Here is a 14,929-nt window from a genome sequence, read left to right on the forward strand (position 1 = left end):
GGTCAGTAATATACTGTTGCATAAATATAACACTATTAAGGTGTATTTACGATTCGCATGCCATGGACCAAATAAAGTTGGTCCAGCCGCATTCGCTTGGGAGACTTGCATTTCATTGTTTAGAAAAGGTAGTACATGCCCGTACGCAGCGACCTGCACGCGCTTTCACAAAGCAGCGACGTCGTCTATAAAGTGTGCTCCACCGAGGACGGGCTTCAACTACTTTAATTAGTGTGCTATCTAATTCCACGCAACTTTCGCAGTCGCCATCATCCCATTGCTACTCCAACTTGTTCTGCATAGCGCGTGCTACTGACATGAACAGAGTGCATCCTTATAGGTATCGCAATATCGTCCGTCTTGCTCGGAAAACGACCAGCTCCTTGAAGACAGGTCGTTGTCAATAATGGTATTACACTGTACCTTCGTAAATGTAGCAGGATCGAGCGTGCAAGTATGCGTTGCTACAGGTTTATCCGGCCCAAATATAAAGTTTCGTAGAACTTTCTCGAAGCAAACGTGGCAAGCCGCCATGGCCCGTAATTTTAGATCTCACGCGATGGCCGAGAAGGCGACAACGTACTACGACGTGCTCGAGGTGCCCGAGACCGCGACCGAGGCCGAGATCAAGCTCGCGTACCGCAAGCTCGCGATCAAGTGGCATCCGGATAAGAACAAGGAGCCATGCGCCGAAGACCGCTTCAAGAAGATCGGCGAGGCGTACGCGGTCCTGAGCGATCCGGCCAAGCGGCAAGAGTACGACCATGGCCGCAAGTATGGCCGCAGCGCCGGCTTTGGCTACCACGAAGCATCTGCGTTCCAGCCGTTCAGTTTCTTTGACGCACGCGACCTCTTCCAAGCCTTCTTTGGCGGCCGCGATCCGTTCATGATGGACGCCCGCGCCCGGTCGCGCTCGACGACGACGCAGCGCGATCCGTTTGGCTTTGGCGGTCTCGGGATGATGATGATGGACATGGACGACCTGATGATGGGCGGCTTTGGTGGCGGTAGTAGCAGCATCCTCTCGATGAGCTCTGGGTTGGGAGGCGGCGGCTTCACGAGCAGCTCCAGTAGCACGTCCATGTTCCGCGACCATACGGGTCAGACCGTGACGAAGAAGACGACGTCGATCCAGCACCCCGACGGCCGTGTCGAGAGCAAAGTCGAAGAGTACGTCAACGGGAAGCTCACCAAGTCGTCTTCCAACAGCTCGACCGCCGGCAGCAGTCGGCTCGTGGGCGCAGGCCGCATGCACCTCGAGGACCGCGTCCCGTCGTCGTCGTCGGCCCGCCGCCACACGAGCAGATATGCATAAATCCAAGCCACCGTAATATAGCTATAAAGACTGATTGCAGTTGCAGTAGGAGGGACTTAATGTAGTTGCAGTAGTTGTAGTTGTTGTATTGGCACGTGAAATAGGACCCTCTCGGCTTAGCAGTACGAAGCCGCGAGGCGCGCAAAGCCGCTCTCGAGGCGCAGGTACGACTCGAGCCACTCGTTCTTCGGGTTGAGCTGCTGCAGCTGCGCCACGCACGCCGAGCTGTCCTTCTTCAAGTGCTGTGCGACTACAATCAGGTTGACGTACGTGTCTTCAAACGTCGGGTCCTTTGCCAGCGCCTCGTTCAGGAGGCGGTCCGCCTCCGTAAAGTTGAGGAGGCCCATGTAAGCAACCGCGGCGCCGTTGAGAAGCTGCGCCGACGCGCCAAAACGGTCACCGAGCTCCTGGAAGTGCAGCGCGGCCTCGTCGCAGGCAGGCCCACCCTTCGCGACCATGGTCCACGACTTGGCGAGCTGTGTCGTTGTTGCATCCTCGTCGATGCGCTTCATGTCTTGGATCTGCTTCTCGGCCAAGTCGATGCGGTCCATCTTGAGGTAGAGCAGCACCGTGTACATTAGATGCTCGAGCGACCGGCCACGCGTCAGCGCCGAGAGCGCGTCCGAGAACTTGTGTTCTTGCATGAAAATAAGGCCCGCGACAAGGAGCAAGTGCGGGTTCTCGCCGTGGTGCGTGCTCAGCCACTCGCGCAGCGTGAGGAGCGTGATTTCGGCGTCACCACCATTGAGGTACGTGGCGTAGAGCTTGATGGCGCTGAGCGAGATCGGCGCATCCGCCGGGATCGCTTGCAGCACGCCCTCGTAGTTCTTCAGCGCAAGCTGCGCGCGGAAGACGTACACGTCGCGGTCCATCTTCTGGGCCTCGGGGATGTGGCTGAGCACCGTCGCTTCCTGGATCGCATTGCGGAAGTTGCCGACCCAGAACTGGTTCTTCAGCGTGAAGAGCTCGTCCGGTTCGCTCATGGCCGCTGGATCGAAAATGGCGTCGGGGACGCAATGCCGCCGTGTCGTCAATTTAAAATATTCCATGCATCATACATATGTCAAGGTGCTTTTCCTGTTTTCTATTTTATTCTGCACCTCCCGACAATTAAAATACAGCCAGATCCTTGCCCCCAATCAGATTATTGCTGAATCCTTCGCCGGCTGCCACGTCATGCCCAATGATCGCCACCTCCTCCTCTCCACGCTGCTCAGTACCTCCGATAATGACACCGCTGTGTACCAGCCTCGCCTACTGCGTACGCATAGAAGGATGTCACGGGTCAATTGATTGCCGGCCCGTGCCGCTGCCCCGCGCAAGTGATGATTTGGTCGCTTGCGATTGGCTGCCTTCATATCGGATGTGGGAGGTATGTGTTCCGAGAGGTCTCTTCGGTTTGAGTATCAAAAGAAAGAGGAAATTGGTGATTGGTTTTTGTGCACCAGTTATTGAAAGCAGGCCATGTTGTCCCGAGCCCGTCTCCTTGCGACCCGCGGTGGCATGGCGGCCGCCCGCCGCTTCGCCGTCGCCCGCGGCTTCGCCGACGTCCGCAAGGGCGGCGAGGAAGAGAACTACGAGACCGGCGCCGGCGACATCGAGCAGCTCTTCCACACGGCCTTCGACACGTGGGAGGGCAACGACCTGCCCGAGATCCAGGAGCACTTTGAGAACCCGCTGTGGTGGAACACGGACTTTCCCGCCACCTTTGACGACGACATGAAGCACGAAGTCGAGATGCTCCAGGTGTTTGAGGACCTCGTGCCACTCATGGACCACTCGTGGGAGAGCGAGATCCACCCGGCGCTCGACGGCTCCAAGATTGCGATCCAGATGAACGTGACGCTCGAGGACTTTGACAACCTCCTCTTCCTTGACGACCAGACGACGTTCGACACCAAGGTCACGTTCGAGGTGCCGCTGAGCGCGCTGAGCCTCGACGAGAAGGCCATGGAGATCTTCCTGCAGCTCGCGGGTCCGCGCTACAACAAGGACAAGCGCCTCGTCAAGCTCGCCGAAGACCGGTACGACAAACGCATTTATAACCACAAGCGCCTCTGCGTCATCCTCCGCGACCTCGTCACGGCGGCCGTCGAGTTGAGCAAGAAGCAGCAGTAAGAAGTAGAAACAGCAGCCCGCTACACCAATAGATCGTTTCGCAGTGTATGCCTCCGATTGCAGTGGACTCTGCGCCAGGAGACCGCGCCTGCAGTCCTCTGCCCTTTCGCGTAGACAGCCAGGATCGACAGCTCCGCCAAACGGGCTACTGGCGCGTGATGACGCCAAAGCAAAGATGATGACGCCAAAGCCAGTCACCGTCGGGCCGTTGCTGATTGTGATCGAAGGCCCAGGAAGGTCATGCTCATGCATAGCGTCTTCTTCGCTCTTTCGTCGTCGACCGCAGAGAACGCTTCTTCGATCGCTCACAGGTCTTTTGCCTGCCTATACGATAGAAGGGCCATTTGAAAACCACTGTCGGCTTGGCGCCAAAGCTTGGACACTCTTAACAGGGGTGCATACTGACTGGTATTAATTTATACTTGGTTGTGGCCCTAGCCCTAGCCCTTTTGCCTCCCCACACGGCTTGTTGCCGGCGACATCGTCGTAGTACACGGCAAGGCCTGTGGCTTCTTGACGATGCAAGCGCCATTGCGCACTGCTGGAACCACGGTAACCAAAGCAATCCTCTTTCTTTATACGCGTAGAGTTTATGGGCGGAGGTAGAAGAGCGCACCACATGTCGTGTACGACTGCATGTCGATCTTTTGGTCGAGCGAGATGCGACCACCGGGCATCGCCAGTGGACCGATCTCGCCGCCGGAAATGACGCCCGCGAGCGGCGTGTTTGGAAATACGCTAGCAAAGGTATCGGCCTCGACGTCAGTCTCGCCGTAAAAGCCTTCGCCCCGGGCCGCGCACGGGGTACGTGAGCCCGCCGAGGATCGTGGCACCAGACGCAGCGACCTTGGCCAATGCGAGCGAGTGCGCGAGGTCGGCTTGGCCGGCGACGGCGTCCTGGACGCAGAAGACACCAAACATGCCTTCGCGCCACGGCGCCGCGCCACTCTCTGCGTCCGCTTGGGAAAAGACGATGCCGTGCTGCTTGTCGTAGATGCACACGGCGCGATCGAGGTGCACGGCATGAGGCGCTGCAATGAAGGCCGCGACCTCGGCTTCGGTTTCTGCCTTGAAGAGGTACACGTTTCCAGACGCTTCGGACACGCTATTGAGGAGCTGGATGGGCGCCATGGACATGGCGGGCGACGTCGCGACCGCGACCGACTCGAACGTATGGAGCACTTTGAAGTATGGATGCCGGCGCATTTGCATGTGCTCGCACTAGCCACGCATCAGTGCTCAAGTATCGATATATCAACATCGATACCTGGAGAATGGGCGAGATGATCTTGAAGCCAAGTGATACGAACGGCGCACTCGCGACGCGGCCATCAAAGGCCACGCAGAGGTGGGTCGGGTGCGAGATGCTGAGGCCCGCGGGCGAGAGGCGTCGGACGGCCATGGGCACGCAGCGGTCTGTGAATGGAAGGATCGTCCCAACAATGTTGGCGCTGGCATGCGTCGTGGCCATGAGTCGGACAAGGTCGTCGCACTGCGCGCCGTTGGTGCTGTACACGAGGATCGAGTTGGCCGACGCCGAGATCATTGGCGTCAAGAGACCCTCTCGGATCTCGAGCTTCGTGGGTTCTAGCACTTGGAGCGTCGTTTCGGGGAAGTACCCGACCGTGATGTTGACGGCCATGTCGTCGATGACCGAGCTCTCGAGCTCCGAGAGGTCGTAGTGGCCGCCGGCCGCGGTTGAGGCCATGATGCCAAAGTCGCTGTACATGCACACGATCGTGCAGGCGCGAGGCAATAGCTTGCGCTCTTGAATCACGTGGAAGAGCTTGTTCCATCCCGTCGGGCGCCGCAACGAGTGGGCCAGCCCCGACACGGTGATCATCGCTAGCTGCGGCGCGTACTGCGCGGCAAAGCACGTGTCCGTGGGCGCAAACTCGCTCAGAATGTCGTCCCAGCTCTCGCCAGTGTATGTGGACGCGCGCCAGTGCAGGCCCACTTGCATCGGCGACGTCGGGTGCAAGATGGACGCATGCGCCTCGTGCCACGCGCGCGAGACGCGGCCGGCGCGGTACCCGTCGCGCCACGAGAGGTACTGGAAGATGAATGGGATGATCTCTTCAGGTACAGAATACTGCGGCTTCTTGGCGGCCTCGTCCTTGGACTTCTTCCCGCGCCCGCCCTTGAGCGCGCTTCCGGCTTGGTGCTTGGTCATGTTGAGTTGATGTTGGACTTCGACTGAACGCCATCGACTAAACCGGCTGGCGGTGATTGCGCAGTTTGTCCCAATGTCCCAACATCCGAGCCGGGTGTAACCGATACCATGTTCTTTTCTCGAAACGCAGAGCGAAGAAGCATCCGAGCTCGCCAGTCGTATAGGATGGGTGTTCTCTAGGAATGCGTGGCATCCCCACACGTCCCGTTTAGTGAGGTTGAGCTCGGCGTTGAGAACACGTTGATCTGAGCGCTTCAAGGCTGTCATAATTGGCGTCGATATTGGCGGTGATGTGTGTTGTTTCGTATGCTAACGTGGTTGGCATGTCCAGCTGTGCATGGTTTACGCAAATGCTCGAGACGCCTTGGCCCGGCGCCAACGGTATCGTGCTGAAGCCGTGTGTACACGAGTTGTGTTTCCAAAAGCTTAGTTGATCGCGTGAAGCGACTAATATTGCCCAGTTTGTCCACTCTGATGCCCGATGGGATATTGGGACAAACCCACGGTGGGATATAATCACAACCCTCGGCGAGACAAGATCGCGCGACAAAACGATGGAGATGGACGGGCCCAAGTTGATGCTCGGCCGGGCGCCCATGAACCCACGACGAGCCCTCACGCAGGTGGTACGGGCGTACGAGGCCATCGGCCGCGACCTCCGCGAGGACGCTGAGGACCTCTCGTGGTCCGAGCTCGCAGCCCACCTCGTCGCCAAGATGGCCGTGATAGCGAGCGTCGAGCTCTTCCTGCAGCGCGCGCTGCCGCCGTCTGTGCTCGAGCTCAGCGGATGCAACGTGTTGCTACTTCTACTCGAGCTGGCGGCCGTGTTCTGGATCGATCACATGGCGAGCGCCGACCCGTGACGCCAAGCATGCCTGTTCTGCCGCCACATGTAAGTTAATAAAATCGTTTCGTTCCTCTTAGGCTAGGCAATCGTCGGTCGCGCAAAGCTGCAGATGGCCTCGACGGCCGCGTGCATGCAGTAGACGTAGTACGATTCCTCGCCGTTGCGGTTCGGGTGGTCCCCACGGCTCGTCTCGTGCATCTCGGCGAGCGCATAGTGCTCCAATAAATACAAGTGTGCATGCACAAATGGCAGCTCGGCATGCAGCAGCACGTACGACAGCAGTGGAAGAACGTGTCGACCGCGATCCGCGTCGTGCCAAACACCTTGGCGGCCTCTTCGTGCAAGACAACAACGCCGTGGATCATCTCTTCGAGAAGGTCGCATGGCACGAGGCTGCCCATGGCGCTAAAGGCGAGCCGGGCCGCCGGAAACACCATTTTCGCATCGACCGCGCCGTCCCGAATGCGTTCTACACAAGAGGATAGTAGTGAGTAGTGTCCTTGGCATCATTCGACGGGGCAACGTACGGGCGAGGTCGGGTGTGACGCCAAACTGCTCCATGCTCACGCCCGCCAAGCGCAGCGAGGCTTGCTTTTTGCGCCAGAGCGCGTCCTTGCGGGCACACTCTTGCAGCGTCGGTGCGCTGTAGCACAGCGTTACGAGCCGCGGGAAGAGCGCGCGCTGCATAAAGATGTAGAGGCTTTTGTTGACGTCGTCGAGGATGCCAAACTCGCGCCGGACACGGAGCGTGACCGCCTCGATAAACTCGAGCACGTGGTCGGGCGTTGGGTCGCGCAGCCACGCGTGGTGCAAGTCGGCGTACGGCAGCTTCTTCTGAATGGTTGGCTCGGACGGCATGCAGTCGTCGAGGAGGTCTTCGCACGCGAGCCGCGCGCCCTCAAAGCAGACGCGGTCAATCATGTGGCAAATGCGGTTGTCCGCGGCCGCAAAAATGAGGTTTTCAAACTGTGCTTGGACCACCGACCACCACTACGCAGTGTACTTAAAGTTGCACCCGACGACAAGGACGGGATACCTCTTTTGTGTTCATGAGCTCGTAATACTCAGCGTAAAATTCCTCGCCGGCGAGCACGTCGTCCATGACGCTCTGCTGGCGCGGCTCGTCATGATCGCTCTTGTTGTTGTTGTTGTTGTTGTTGTTGTTGCTCTCGACCACCGAGAGGCTCGTGCCGTGGGGACTCCGCCCGAGGCCTGCCGATTGCTGCAAGAGCCGGTACCAGCTTGCCGCTTCCAGCAGCCGGCGCATCTTGCCGTGACGAATGTTGTGCGGGTACGCATCGTCGACGTCGAGAGAGGCATGTCGGTAGCGCACGGCGTGCATGGACGCGTCCTTCTTGGCCTGCTCCCGCGCAAGGTCCAGGTGCTGAAGCCACTCGCGCTGCTGGGAAAGCAAATGGAGCTTGAGGTCGTGCTCGAGGTACATCTCGACCGACTCAAAGGACGCGAGCTCCTTCGCCGTGAGCGCCATGTCGTGGACGTGGTAATGGCGCCGGAGCACAGTGTGCAGTAGCCGTTGCACGTGACGCTTGTGGCGCGTGAGCTGGTTCAAGCTGCGGTGGTGCGACGACGTCGTGACGAGATCGCAGAGCCGTCCGAGACCGTCAAAGTGCTTCCACGGATCCGCTTGGGGCGCGCAGAGAAACGAAAACAGACTCGGCTGCGGCGGTGGCGGTGGCAGCGTCGAGAGCTCGTAGGCTTCGTACGCGGCGTACTCTTGTGTGAGCTTGGAAGCGACGTCGTCCAGACACTTTTCAAGCTACGCATCATGAGCCTACAAGCCTGGCGTGTCAAAAGCGTACCTTGGCGCCAAGGTCGTCGGCGGTCGCCTGCAGATCGTCTGTCGTGAATGCAGGCGACTTGCCCTTTGCAAGCGTTGGGGTGCTAAGGTCTTTGATCGTTGTCATGCGGCGATGCGTGGCGTAGGTCGGTTGGGCGGACACGCGTCGCTTTTGGGGCGTCTCGGCCAATGCAACAGCAGAGAGCTCGCCCATTTCGTCCATCGACGTGTCCGAGTCTTCTTCCGGGCGCTCGAGGCCATTGTCGTAGGTGGCGGCGAAGGCGGCCTTGGTGTCGGGCGAGAAGACCACGTCGTAGGGCGACTCGAGGTCGACGTCCATGGCGCCGCCAGCGTAGAAGTTCTCCATGATCGGGTACTCTGTCCATCCGGGCGTGACCCACACGTCGGGCGCGCCTACGTCTACGGGCTCTTCCATCGCGCGACTGGCGCCGCTCCTCTCGTCGGTGAAAGCGTCAATGGCCGAAACAGAATATTATTTTAATCCGACTTCGAATATTACTGCAAAATAAAATGCCCATCAACCGAGTATTTTCCACGAAATTAATTTACGAGCCAGCGGTCTTGGCGACTGTCCCATACAAACACGCCCACAACGCTGATCGTATCGAGGGGACTTGAATATTATTAAATTGATATAGTGCCATTACTTACCCAACGATCACCGATGCACCTGCGTTGGGTGCATCGACGACCGTAGCTAGCAACCCTTTGTCTTGTAGTAGTTCTTATAGTACTAGCGAGCAAGTTTTCTGTTCACGGCAGTCGTACCGGCACCACGAAGCTGCAGCTGGTCCACCAAGATCTCGCGCCTGGGACATCCCGCGCGACAGAACCCCGACTGGAGGTGGAAGTGGTGCCAAGCGGCTACGGTTCCAGAGCTCGGTCCGATGTGGCATGCGCCCATGATAACACGTTCGTCGACATGTAAAATGCATGTAATGGTAAGCGCAGCTGAGCAAACGAGTTGCTCGAGGTCTCCCACATCTCACTGGAGCTGTGTCTCGTCAAGCTCGAGCCGTTGAGAGACTAAACAGCATCGATCTAGCACACTGGATCTAGCACCATCAACTCGGAAATCGAGTCGCCTTGACGAGCACGTGGTGAGCTACTCTTACTTTGCGATGTCTTTTCCGCTCCTTGCGTAGTGGTTGGCACTAGTTTACTCGTGAGTCGCTGGTAAAGGCTCCAGATCGGTATTGCGAGTGGCCAGCCCGCCGCCACACTGATGAATCTGCTAGAACTAAGAGTCAATACTTTGTCAGTGCACCCCCTTGGTCGCAACGAGGTGCTAGAACTTGCTTTAGATTATTGACGTTAAAGTCGTCACAGCGTGATGCCGCCACGATAGCTTTTGAAATGTACGTGCGGTCAAACCTCGTTAGATGACTGGATTAGGCGAGTGACTTGGCCAACCGAGCGTAGCTGATTGTCGGAGTTTGCGGTAGCGGTTGCCGTGCCCGGCCTTGATCACGGACGACTCTGTGACCCTGGCACGAAACCGTTTACGAAACTGGTCATGAAACCGATCATAAAACCAGTTGTTGGATCGAAACAGTTGACATATTGTCTCTATATATCAAGTGTGGTAATGCTTAGAGCTCAAACTCTTCTTCGTGAATGTCAAAAAAGTGGGCGCCAAGGGCAACGGCCGCATCGTTCACTGCGCACTTGAGGCTCTCGGGGCCAGACACGATGACCCCCACGACCCCGTTCTCGGCACGGTGCTTCGCGAGGGTGTCGGCCACAAGCGCATGGACAGTCGGGCGAGTGCCAACCGTGACCCCCAGGTGCAACAGGAGGTCTCGAATCGTCACGATGGTGGCTGGCAGCGCGTCATCGCTCGGGAGGGGCGCTGCCGTGTCGTGGGTCGCCTTTACGGCCTCGGCCCAGAGGAAGACGTACACGACGAGGATCGTGGCGGTGAAGACAGCAAGCTCAAACGCCCGCTGGAGTGGCCACAGAGAGTAGTGGTTTGCCCCCTGGATAGGACCGTTGCCCCAATGTGCAGCGCCAAGTGCAACGATCGCAGTGGCAAAGAGCACGACGTAGAGGATCATACGGGTCGTTCGTGACTGCAGTGGGGCGCGGAATGGGCGACCGGTCGTCGCTCGTAGCGGCTTGGCCACCGACGGCGATGTCGTGAGGGGGCGTCAAGGGCGTTGTCGTCGGCGTGCGTCGAAAGAAAGAGGTGCGATGTGAAATGGATCTGCTGCGGGTCGAGTTCGCGAAGCTTGGTGAGAACCGGCGCGAGTAGCTCAAACAAAGCAAGGTCACGCGCAGAGAAAACGAGGACGACACATTGCGCCCAGACACCGGTCGCATGCACGCTGTGCGCCATCTCTTCGAGCACAGCCAGAATCGGGGTGACGCCTATGCCCCCGCCGACAAGAAGGGTCGTGCGAAAGTGGGCAAGGTGGTTGAGGGCCGCCCCACAAAAGCCATCCACAAACACCACGGCAGCGTCGCCGCACTCGGCCGCATACGTCAGGAGCGTGGTCGACCAGTCGCCAACGGGCTTGACGAGCAGCGTCATGGTCGTGGCGCCAGAGGTCTTGGCCGACGACGCGATAGTGAGCGCGTGCCACTGCAGCTTGGAAATGGCCGGGACGTTGAGGTAGACAAAGTGGCCGACCAAGTAGTCGCTCTGCACAGCGAGGACAACTTGTACAATGTTGCCACCAATGACGCGCATGGTCGCGGCCACAGGCGATAGGGCGTTGTAGCTCGAGCACGCGCGGCCAATGAGAAAGAGCAGGCCGGACGGAAGGATCCACCAGAGGATCTGCGTCCAATGCAGAATCGCGAAAGAGAGCGCAGTGAGAAAGAGCACCCAATGCGAGATGTAAAACCACTCGTAGGCCTTTCGGCGCACAATCGGGATCGACGTCGGGAGCAGCAGCAGCAGCGCGACAACCGAGACGAGCCCGAAAAAGTTGAACCACGCAAAATACCCCGTCGTCTCGTCCGTAAAGTTGCAATTCATGCACGGCGCCTGGTTGGCGACCCACGTGCCGTCGCGGACCCACTTGCCCCAGTAGCCGCCCGTGTGCACAACGCCGGTCAAGACGGTCATGTAGCCCACATAGCGGTGCAGCTTGGCGCCGTTGGCGTACGAGATGTTCATAAACTCCATCCACGCCGAGTTGCGCGAGACGGGGAGGAGGAGAAACGCCATGTTGTAGATGCAGAGGTACGCCGCGCTGATGCCGACCATGTTCCAGTACTTGGTTGTGCTGATCTTGCCGGCCCCGGCGGCCTTGGCCAAGGCCACGCGTCGGTCCCACTCGTAGTAAAAGCAGAGGACGTTACCGCCAATGACAAACACGACGCCAAAGAGCCACTCGCCAAGACTGCAGCGGGACACGCTGCCAAAGAGCGACGGCTTGCGGCGCATCCATTGGGCGACGCGCCAAAACGCCGATGACGTGGCACGACGAGGCGCGAGAGAGGGATGCCCGAGGGTCTCAATGAGGAGGAGACCGACAAAGAACGGCAAGATGCAAAAAAGAAAGAGGAACGTCGGTCGGACAAACTCGGTGTGGCCCGTGATCGTAATGTTGCGCCCGATGCCCGTGTCGATGATCTTGGAGTGGTGGCCCGCCACGACGGAGCCGCCGTTGTTGGGGTAGCCATGCCACCACTCGGTCATGGTGTTGACGAGCTGCAATTCAAAGAGCGGTGCCCACGTCGCAATGTTGCCAAAGATGTAGATGCCAAAGCAAAGAAGCACAGTGAGTCGCAGCACGAGCGCAGTGGACGACGTTGGTGTCGGCGTCTCGTCGTCGGACCGCGGAGTTTTGACCACGGCAAAGTCGACCATGGTTGTCGGAAAGTGATAAATGGACAATGAGCTCAACAGGGCAGAGCGGTGCCAGAGCTATGCGCTAGTCAATAATTGCTTGACGTGGATTGCCTAAGAGCGCAAAGCCAACCAATGACAAACCAGGTAGGTCGTTTGAACCCGTCACATACCTGGGCAACGACGCCACCAGCCGGTACGTATATGATATGCAACAGTTGATCGCTTCAAATTGAGGGCTCGACAGGCTATGCATAATGCTACAGTGCACGTCGCCTATAGACTACCCTTTTAGATCGTTCGATGTCCCGATCAACCGCGCGATGGATGAGTGCATCCCGTGGAGTGCTTTGGGCTTCTTGACGCCGCTTTGTAGCTCGGCACCCCGATGTCATCGCTGCCTCGCCGACAACCTCGACGCAAGTCTGTCGCACCCGCTACACGGCCTTTGTGACCTCGGGATATGTTCAGATCTGCGCTTTCTCTTTTGGCAGGAGCTGGCCGACAGATCGCTATTACTTGCCTTGTCGCAATACACTATTCGACTGTCACATATCTCTTCTCGGACCGAGGTCGTCGACAGAGGAAGATGTGAGAAGCTACGAGCCGAAGCATGGTGGTCGAGACGTTGGTAGGACACGAAAGATTAAATATAAGCAAAGAGAGCGAAAATCTAGAGACACATGCGCGCAGGAGCTTACGCCTTCGGGGCCTTGGCTTCCTTGGTCGGGAGCGACGACTTCTTGGGAAGGAGGAGGTTGTGGATGTTGGGAAGGACACCGCCGGACGCGATCGTCACGTCGCCAAGGAGCTTGTTAAGCTCTTCATCGTTGCGCACCGCGAGTTGGATGTGGCGCGGGATGATACGCGACTTCTTGTTGTCGCGCGCAGCGTTGCCAGCAAGCTCCAAGATTTCGGCGCAGAGGTACTCGAGGACCGCGGCGAGGTAGACGGGCGCGCCGCCACCAATGCGCTGGGCGAAGCGGCCCTTCTTGAGGAAGCGAGCGACACGACCGACGGGGAACTGGAGACCCGCCTTGGACGAGCGCGACGACGCCTTGCCCTTGGCACCGCGACCGCCCGTAGCCTTACCCTTGCCCGACATGTTGGTTGTTGCTTGGAAATTGAAATGTGTCACGTTGCCGCCGTCGATCTTCGGCTGCGCTGCCAGAAATATTCCACCAATCACAATACATGCCGCCACAATTGAACCAATCAAAAAATGTAATACACTTTTATAGCCAATCATGAGCGCGGATTCAAAGCAAACCAATCCGCGGCAGGCATTTCGCGCCACGACGGATCCTTGCGACACGGCCATTGCTACGCCAAGGAATGCCATTTTCGAATTTGCATCCCAAGCAACCAAGATGGCCAAGACCCCGAGCAAGAAGTCCGCCAAGGCCCCGAAGAAGACGGGCGAGAAGGGCAAGGCCAAGAAGGGCAAGCGCGTCGAGTCGTACTCGACGTACATCTACAAGGTGCTCAAGCAGGTCCACCCCGAGACTGGTATCTCCAAGCGTGGCATGTCCATCATGAACTCGTTCATCAACGACATCTTCGAGCGCATTGCGTCGGAAGCTGGCAAGCTCTCGCGCTACAACAAGAAGTCGACCTTGTCGTCGCGTGAGATCCAGACCGCTGTCCGCCTCATGCTCCCCGGCGAGCTCGCCAAGCACGCTGTCTCGGAGGGCACGAAGGCTGTGACCAAGTTCACGTCGTCGGCCTAAACTGCGCGACCTCTGCGCGATGCGATGCATTGTGCAACTCTTCTTTTTCATTTGGTGTTCATCAACACCACCCTATTTACAGGAAATGTCATCTCTTCTTTACACCATCTTGTTGCAACGCGAAGAGAATGCATGGACTAGAAGACGAAGGGGACGATCGCCTTTCGCGTGCGAGGGTAGTCTTTGAAGTGCGATTGGTACCAAGCGTGGTGGCTCGCGGCGCGGGGCATGAGGTTCGCGACGGTCCAGATCACAAACGTTGTCGCCGCTGGATTCCACGCCATGAGGCCAAAGCCCGCCCACTCGACGCACTCGCCAAAGAGGTTCGGGCACGAGATAAGCTCAAAGAGGAAGCCGCGTGGGATCTTGTACCCGGTCTCGTTCGGCTTGCGCAGGCGGATGAGCATCGTGTCACAGATGCAATTGATGGCCATGCCGGCGACGAAGAGCAAAAGACCCAAGACCGTGCTCGGAGCGACAAGCCAGGATGCATCGTACGCAGCGCTTGCATGCAGCAGGTACGCGCCGTTGAGACCCGCGTTCACGAGGTTAAAGCCGCAGGCACATAGGACGATAAGAACCGGCATTGGCTTGGGCGTCGCCGCGATGCGCAGCGGGTACACGATCGACCGGTTCGTGTAGTGAGCGATCCAGAGTATGTAGAGCACCCACGCATACGAGGACGACGGGCGGGCGTCGTAGTAGAGGTACTCACGCCACGCGCAGCCGCCCATGAGGAGCAGCGATGGCAGCTCCATAAGGCACCAGCCGACCTTGTTGTTGAGCATAGGGCCCCATGCAGTGGACGTGTGTCGGCCGAACGGCGCCGTCACAAACTGAAGCAGCACGAACGCGACGAGTGCGACGGCGATCCAAGCATAGCAGAGCGTCGGCAACGAGTACATCGTGTCTTCTTGAGCTCTGGTGCCAGTCTACGGATACGCTGTAGCATTCTTCCGGACGATCTTCCTTTGACAGACAACCACGACGCTCAAGCTTCGCGCTGGCCTCGGGCCTTCACGATCGCGGTAGTAGCCGCGCACGACGGGTATCGATCCGCTGCTAAGTCCATGGCGTACGACCGTCATGCCCCAAGTTCCCATACAAAACTCGCCACCAAGAATTGCC

At 58.4% G+C, this 14,929-nt stretch overlaps 10 protein-coding genes across 10 annotated transcripts; 4 read left to right on the forward strand and 6 right to left on the reverse strand.

Moving 5' to 3' along the window:
• Positions 1-553: 553 nt before the first annotated feature.
• On the forward strand, positions 554-1,333 carry SPRG_06961 (hypothetical protein). The gene has a single exon (XM_012346424.1). It carries the CDS (start codon positions 560-562, stop codon positions 1,313-1,315), a length of 756 nt encoding a protein of 251 aa, XP_012201814.1. The 5' UTR covers positions 554-559; the 3' UTR covers positions 1,316-1,333.
• Positions 1,334-1,351: 18 nt separating this feature from the next.
• SPRG_06962 (hypothetical protein) lies at positions 1,352-2,342 on the reverse strand. The gene has a single exon (XM_012346425.1). It carries the CDS (start codon positions 2,296-2,298, stop codon positions 1,432-1,434), a length of 867 nt encoding a protein of 288 aa, XP_012201815.1. The 5' UTR covers positions 2,299-2,342; the 3' UTR covers positions 1,352-1,431.
• A 419-nt stretch (positions 2,343-2,761) lies between these two features.
• Positions 2,762-3,489, forward strand: SPRG_06963 (hypothetical protein). The gene has a single exon (XM_012346426.1). The coding sequence runs from the start codon at positions 2,780-2,782 to the stop codon at positions 3,431-3,433; it is 654 nt and encodes a 217-aa protein (XP_012201816.1). The 5' UTR covers positions 2,762-2,779; the 3' UTR covers positions 3,434-3,489.
• A 511-nt stretch (positions 3,490-4,000) lies between these two features.
• SPRG_06964 (hypothetical protein) lies at positions 4,001-5,636 on the reverse strand. Its single transcript, XM_012346427.1, has 2 exons — positions 4,701-5,636; positions 4,001-4,654 (listed from the first exon to the last, which is right to left on the reverse strand). Exons 1-2 carry the CDS (start codon positions 5,604-5,606, stop codon positions 4,196-4,198), a joined length of 1,365 nt encoding a protein of 454 aa, XP_012201817.1. The 5' UTR covers positions 5,607-5,636; the 3' UTR covers positions 4,001-4,195.
• Positions 5,637-6,148: 512 nt separating this feature from the next.
• Positions 6,149-6,526, forward strand: SPRG_06965 (hypothetical protein). The gene has a single exon (XM_012346428.1). It carries the CDS (start codon positions 6,161-6,163, stop codon positions 6,467-6,469), a length of 309 nt encoding a protein of 102 aa, XP_012201818.1. The 5' UTR covers positions 6,149-6,160; the 3' UTR covers positions 6,470-6,526.
• Positions 6,513-8,747, reverse strand: SPRG_06966 (hypothetical protein). Its single transcript, XM_012346429.1, has 5 exons — positions 8,274-8,747; positions 7,490-8,230; positions 6,981-7,443; positions 6,753-6,922; positions 6,513-6,705 (listed from the first exon to the last, which is right to left on the reverse strand). Exons 1-5 carry the CDS (start codon positions 8,685-8,687, stop codon positions 6,532-6,534), a joined length of 1,962 nt encoding a protein of 653 aa, XP_012201819.1. The 5' UTR covers positions 8,688-8,747; the 3' UTR covers positions 6,513-6,531.
• Positions 8,748-9,864: 1,117 nt separating this feature from the next.
• SPRG_06967 (hypothetical protein) lies at positions 9,865-12,092 on the reverse strand (the record flags this gene model as incomplete). The annotated part of the gene is made up of 2 exons (XM_012346430.1): positions 9,865-10,251; positions 10,332-12,092. 2 exons carry the CDS (start codon positions 12,090-12,092, stop codon positions 9,865-9,867), a joined length of 2,148 nt encoding a protein of 715 aa, XP_012201820.1.
• A 607-nt stretch (positions 12,093-12,699) lies between these two features.
• On the reverse strand, positions 12,700-13,201 carry SPRG_06968 (hypothetical protein). The gene has a single exon (XM_012346431.1). The coding sequence runs from the start codon at positions 13,174-13,176 to the stop codon at positions 12,769-12,771; it is 408 nt and encodes a 135-aa protein (XP_012201821.1). The 5' UTR covers positions 13,177-13,201; the 3' UTR covers positions 12,700-12,768.
• A 240-nt stretch (positions 13,202-13,441) lies between these two features.
• On the forward strand, positions 13,442-13,907 carry SPRG_06969 (histone H2B; the record flags this gene model as incomplete). Its single annotated transcript, XM_012346432.1, has 1 exon — positions 13,442-13,907. One exon carries the CDS (start codon positions 13,442-13,444, stop codon positions 13,799-13,801), a length of 360 nt encoding a protein of 119 aa, XP_012201822.1. The 3' UTR covers positions 13,802-13,907.
• A 29-nt stretch (positions 13,908-13,936) lies between these two features.
• Positions 13,937-14,720, reverse strand: SPRG_06970 (hypothetical protein). The gene is made up of 2 exons (XM_012346433.1): positions 14,300-14,720; positions 13,937-14,269 (listed from the first exon to the last, which is right to left on the reverse strand). Exons 1-2 carry the CDS (start codon positions 14,704-14,706, stop codon positions 13,939-13,941), a joined length of 738 nt encoding a protein of 245 aa, XP_012201823.1. The 5' UTR covers positions 14,707-14,720; the 3' UTR covers positions 13,937-13,938.
• Between the last annotated feature and the right edge of the window lie 209 nt (positions 14,721-14,929).

This window comes from Saprolegnia parasitica (assembly GCF_000151545.1).
Source record: "Saprolegnia parasitica CBS 223.65 unplaced genomic scaffold supercont2.29, whole genome shotgun sequence".
Taxonomy (NCBI): Eukaryota; Oomycota; class Saprolegniomycetes; order Saprolegniales; family Saprolegniaceae; genus Saprolegnia; species Saprolegnia parasitica.

Bases quoted from the DNA above. Each gene is read 5' to 3' on its own strand.
- SPRG_06970 (XM_012346433.1), bottom strand. From the start codon at position 14,706: ATGTACTCGTTGCCGACGCTCTGCTATGCTTGGATCGCCGTCGCACTC. The intron at 14,270-14,299 runs GTACGATGCATC...TGTCGCTCCGAG, and splicing joins CTGCTGCATGCAAGCGCTGC to CACGGTCTTGGGTCTTTTGC.
- SPRG_06964 (XM_012346427.1), bottom strand. From the start codon at position 5,606: ATGACCAAGCACCAAGCCGGAAGCGCGCTCAAGGGCGGGCGCGGGAAG. The intron at 4,655-4,700 runs GTATCGATGTTG...ATGCGTGGCTAG, and splicing joins TCATCTCGCCCATTCTCCAG to TGCGAGCACATGCAAATGCG.
- SPRG_06966 (XM_012346429.1), bottom strand. From the start codon at position 8,687: ATGGAAGAGCCCGTAGACGTAGGCGCGCCCGACGTGTGGGTCACGCCC. The intron at 8,231-8,273 runs GTACGCTTTTGA...CATGATGCGTAG, and splicing joins CCGACGACCTTGGCGCCAAG to CTTGAAAAGTGTCTGGACGA. The intron at 6,923-6,980 runs GTACGTTGCCCC...CCTCTTGTGTAG, and splicing joins CGTCACACCCGACCTCGCCC to AACGCATTCGGGACGGCGCG.
- SPRG_06961 (XM_012346424.1), top strand. From the start codon at position 560: ATGGCCGAGAAGGCGACAACGTACTACGACGTGCTCGAGGTGCCCGAG.
- SPRG_06962 (XM_012346425.1), bottom strand. From the start codon at position 2,298: ATGAGCGAACCGGACGAGCTCTTCACGCTGAAGAACCAGTTCTGGGTC.
- SPRG_06965 (XM_012346428.1), top strand. From the start codon at position 6,161: ATGGAGATGGACGGGCCCAAGTTGATGCTCGGCCGGGCGCCCATGAAC.
- SPRG_06963 (XM_012346426.1), top strand. From the start codon at position 2,780: ATGTTGTCCCGAGCCCGTCTCCTTGCGACCCGCGGTGGCATGGCGGCC.
- SPRG_06968 (XM_012346431.1), bottom strand. From the start codon at position 13,176: ATGTCGGGCAAGGGTAAGGCTACGGGCGGTCGCGGTGCCAAGGGCAAG.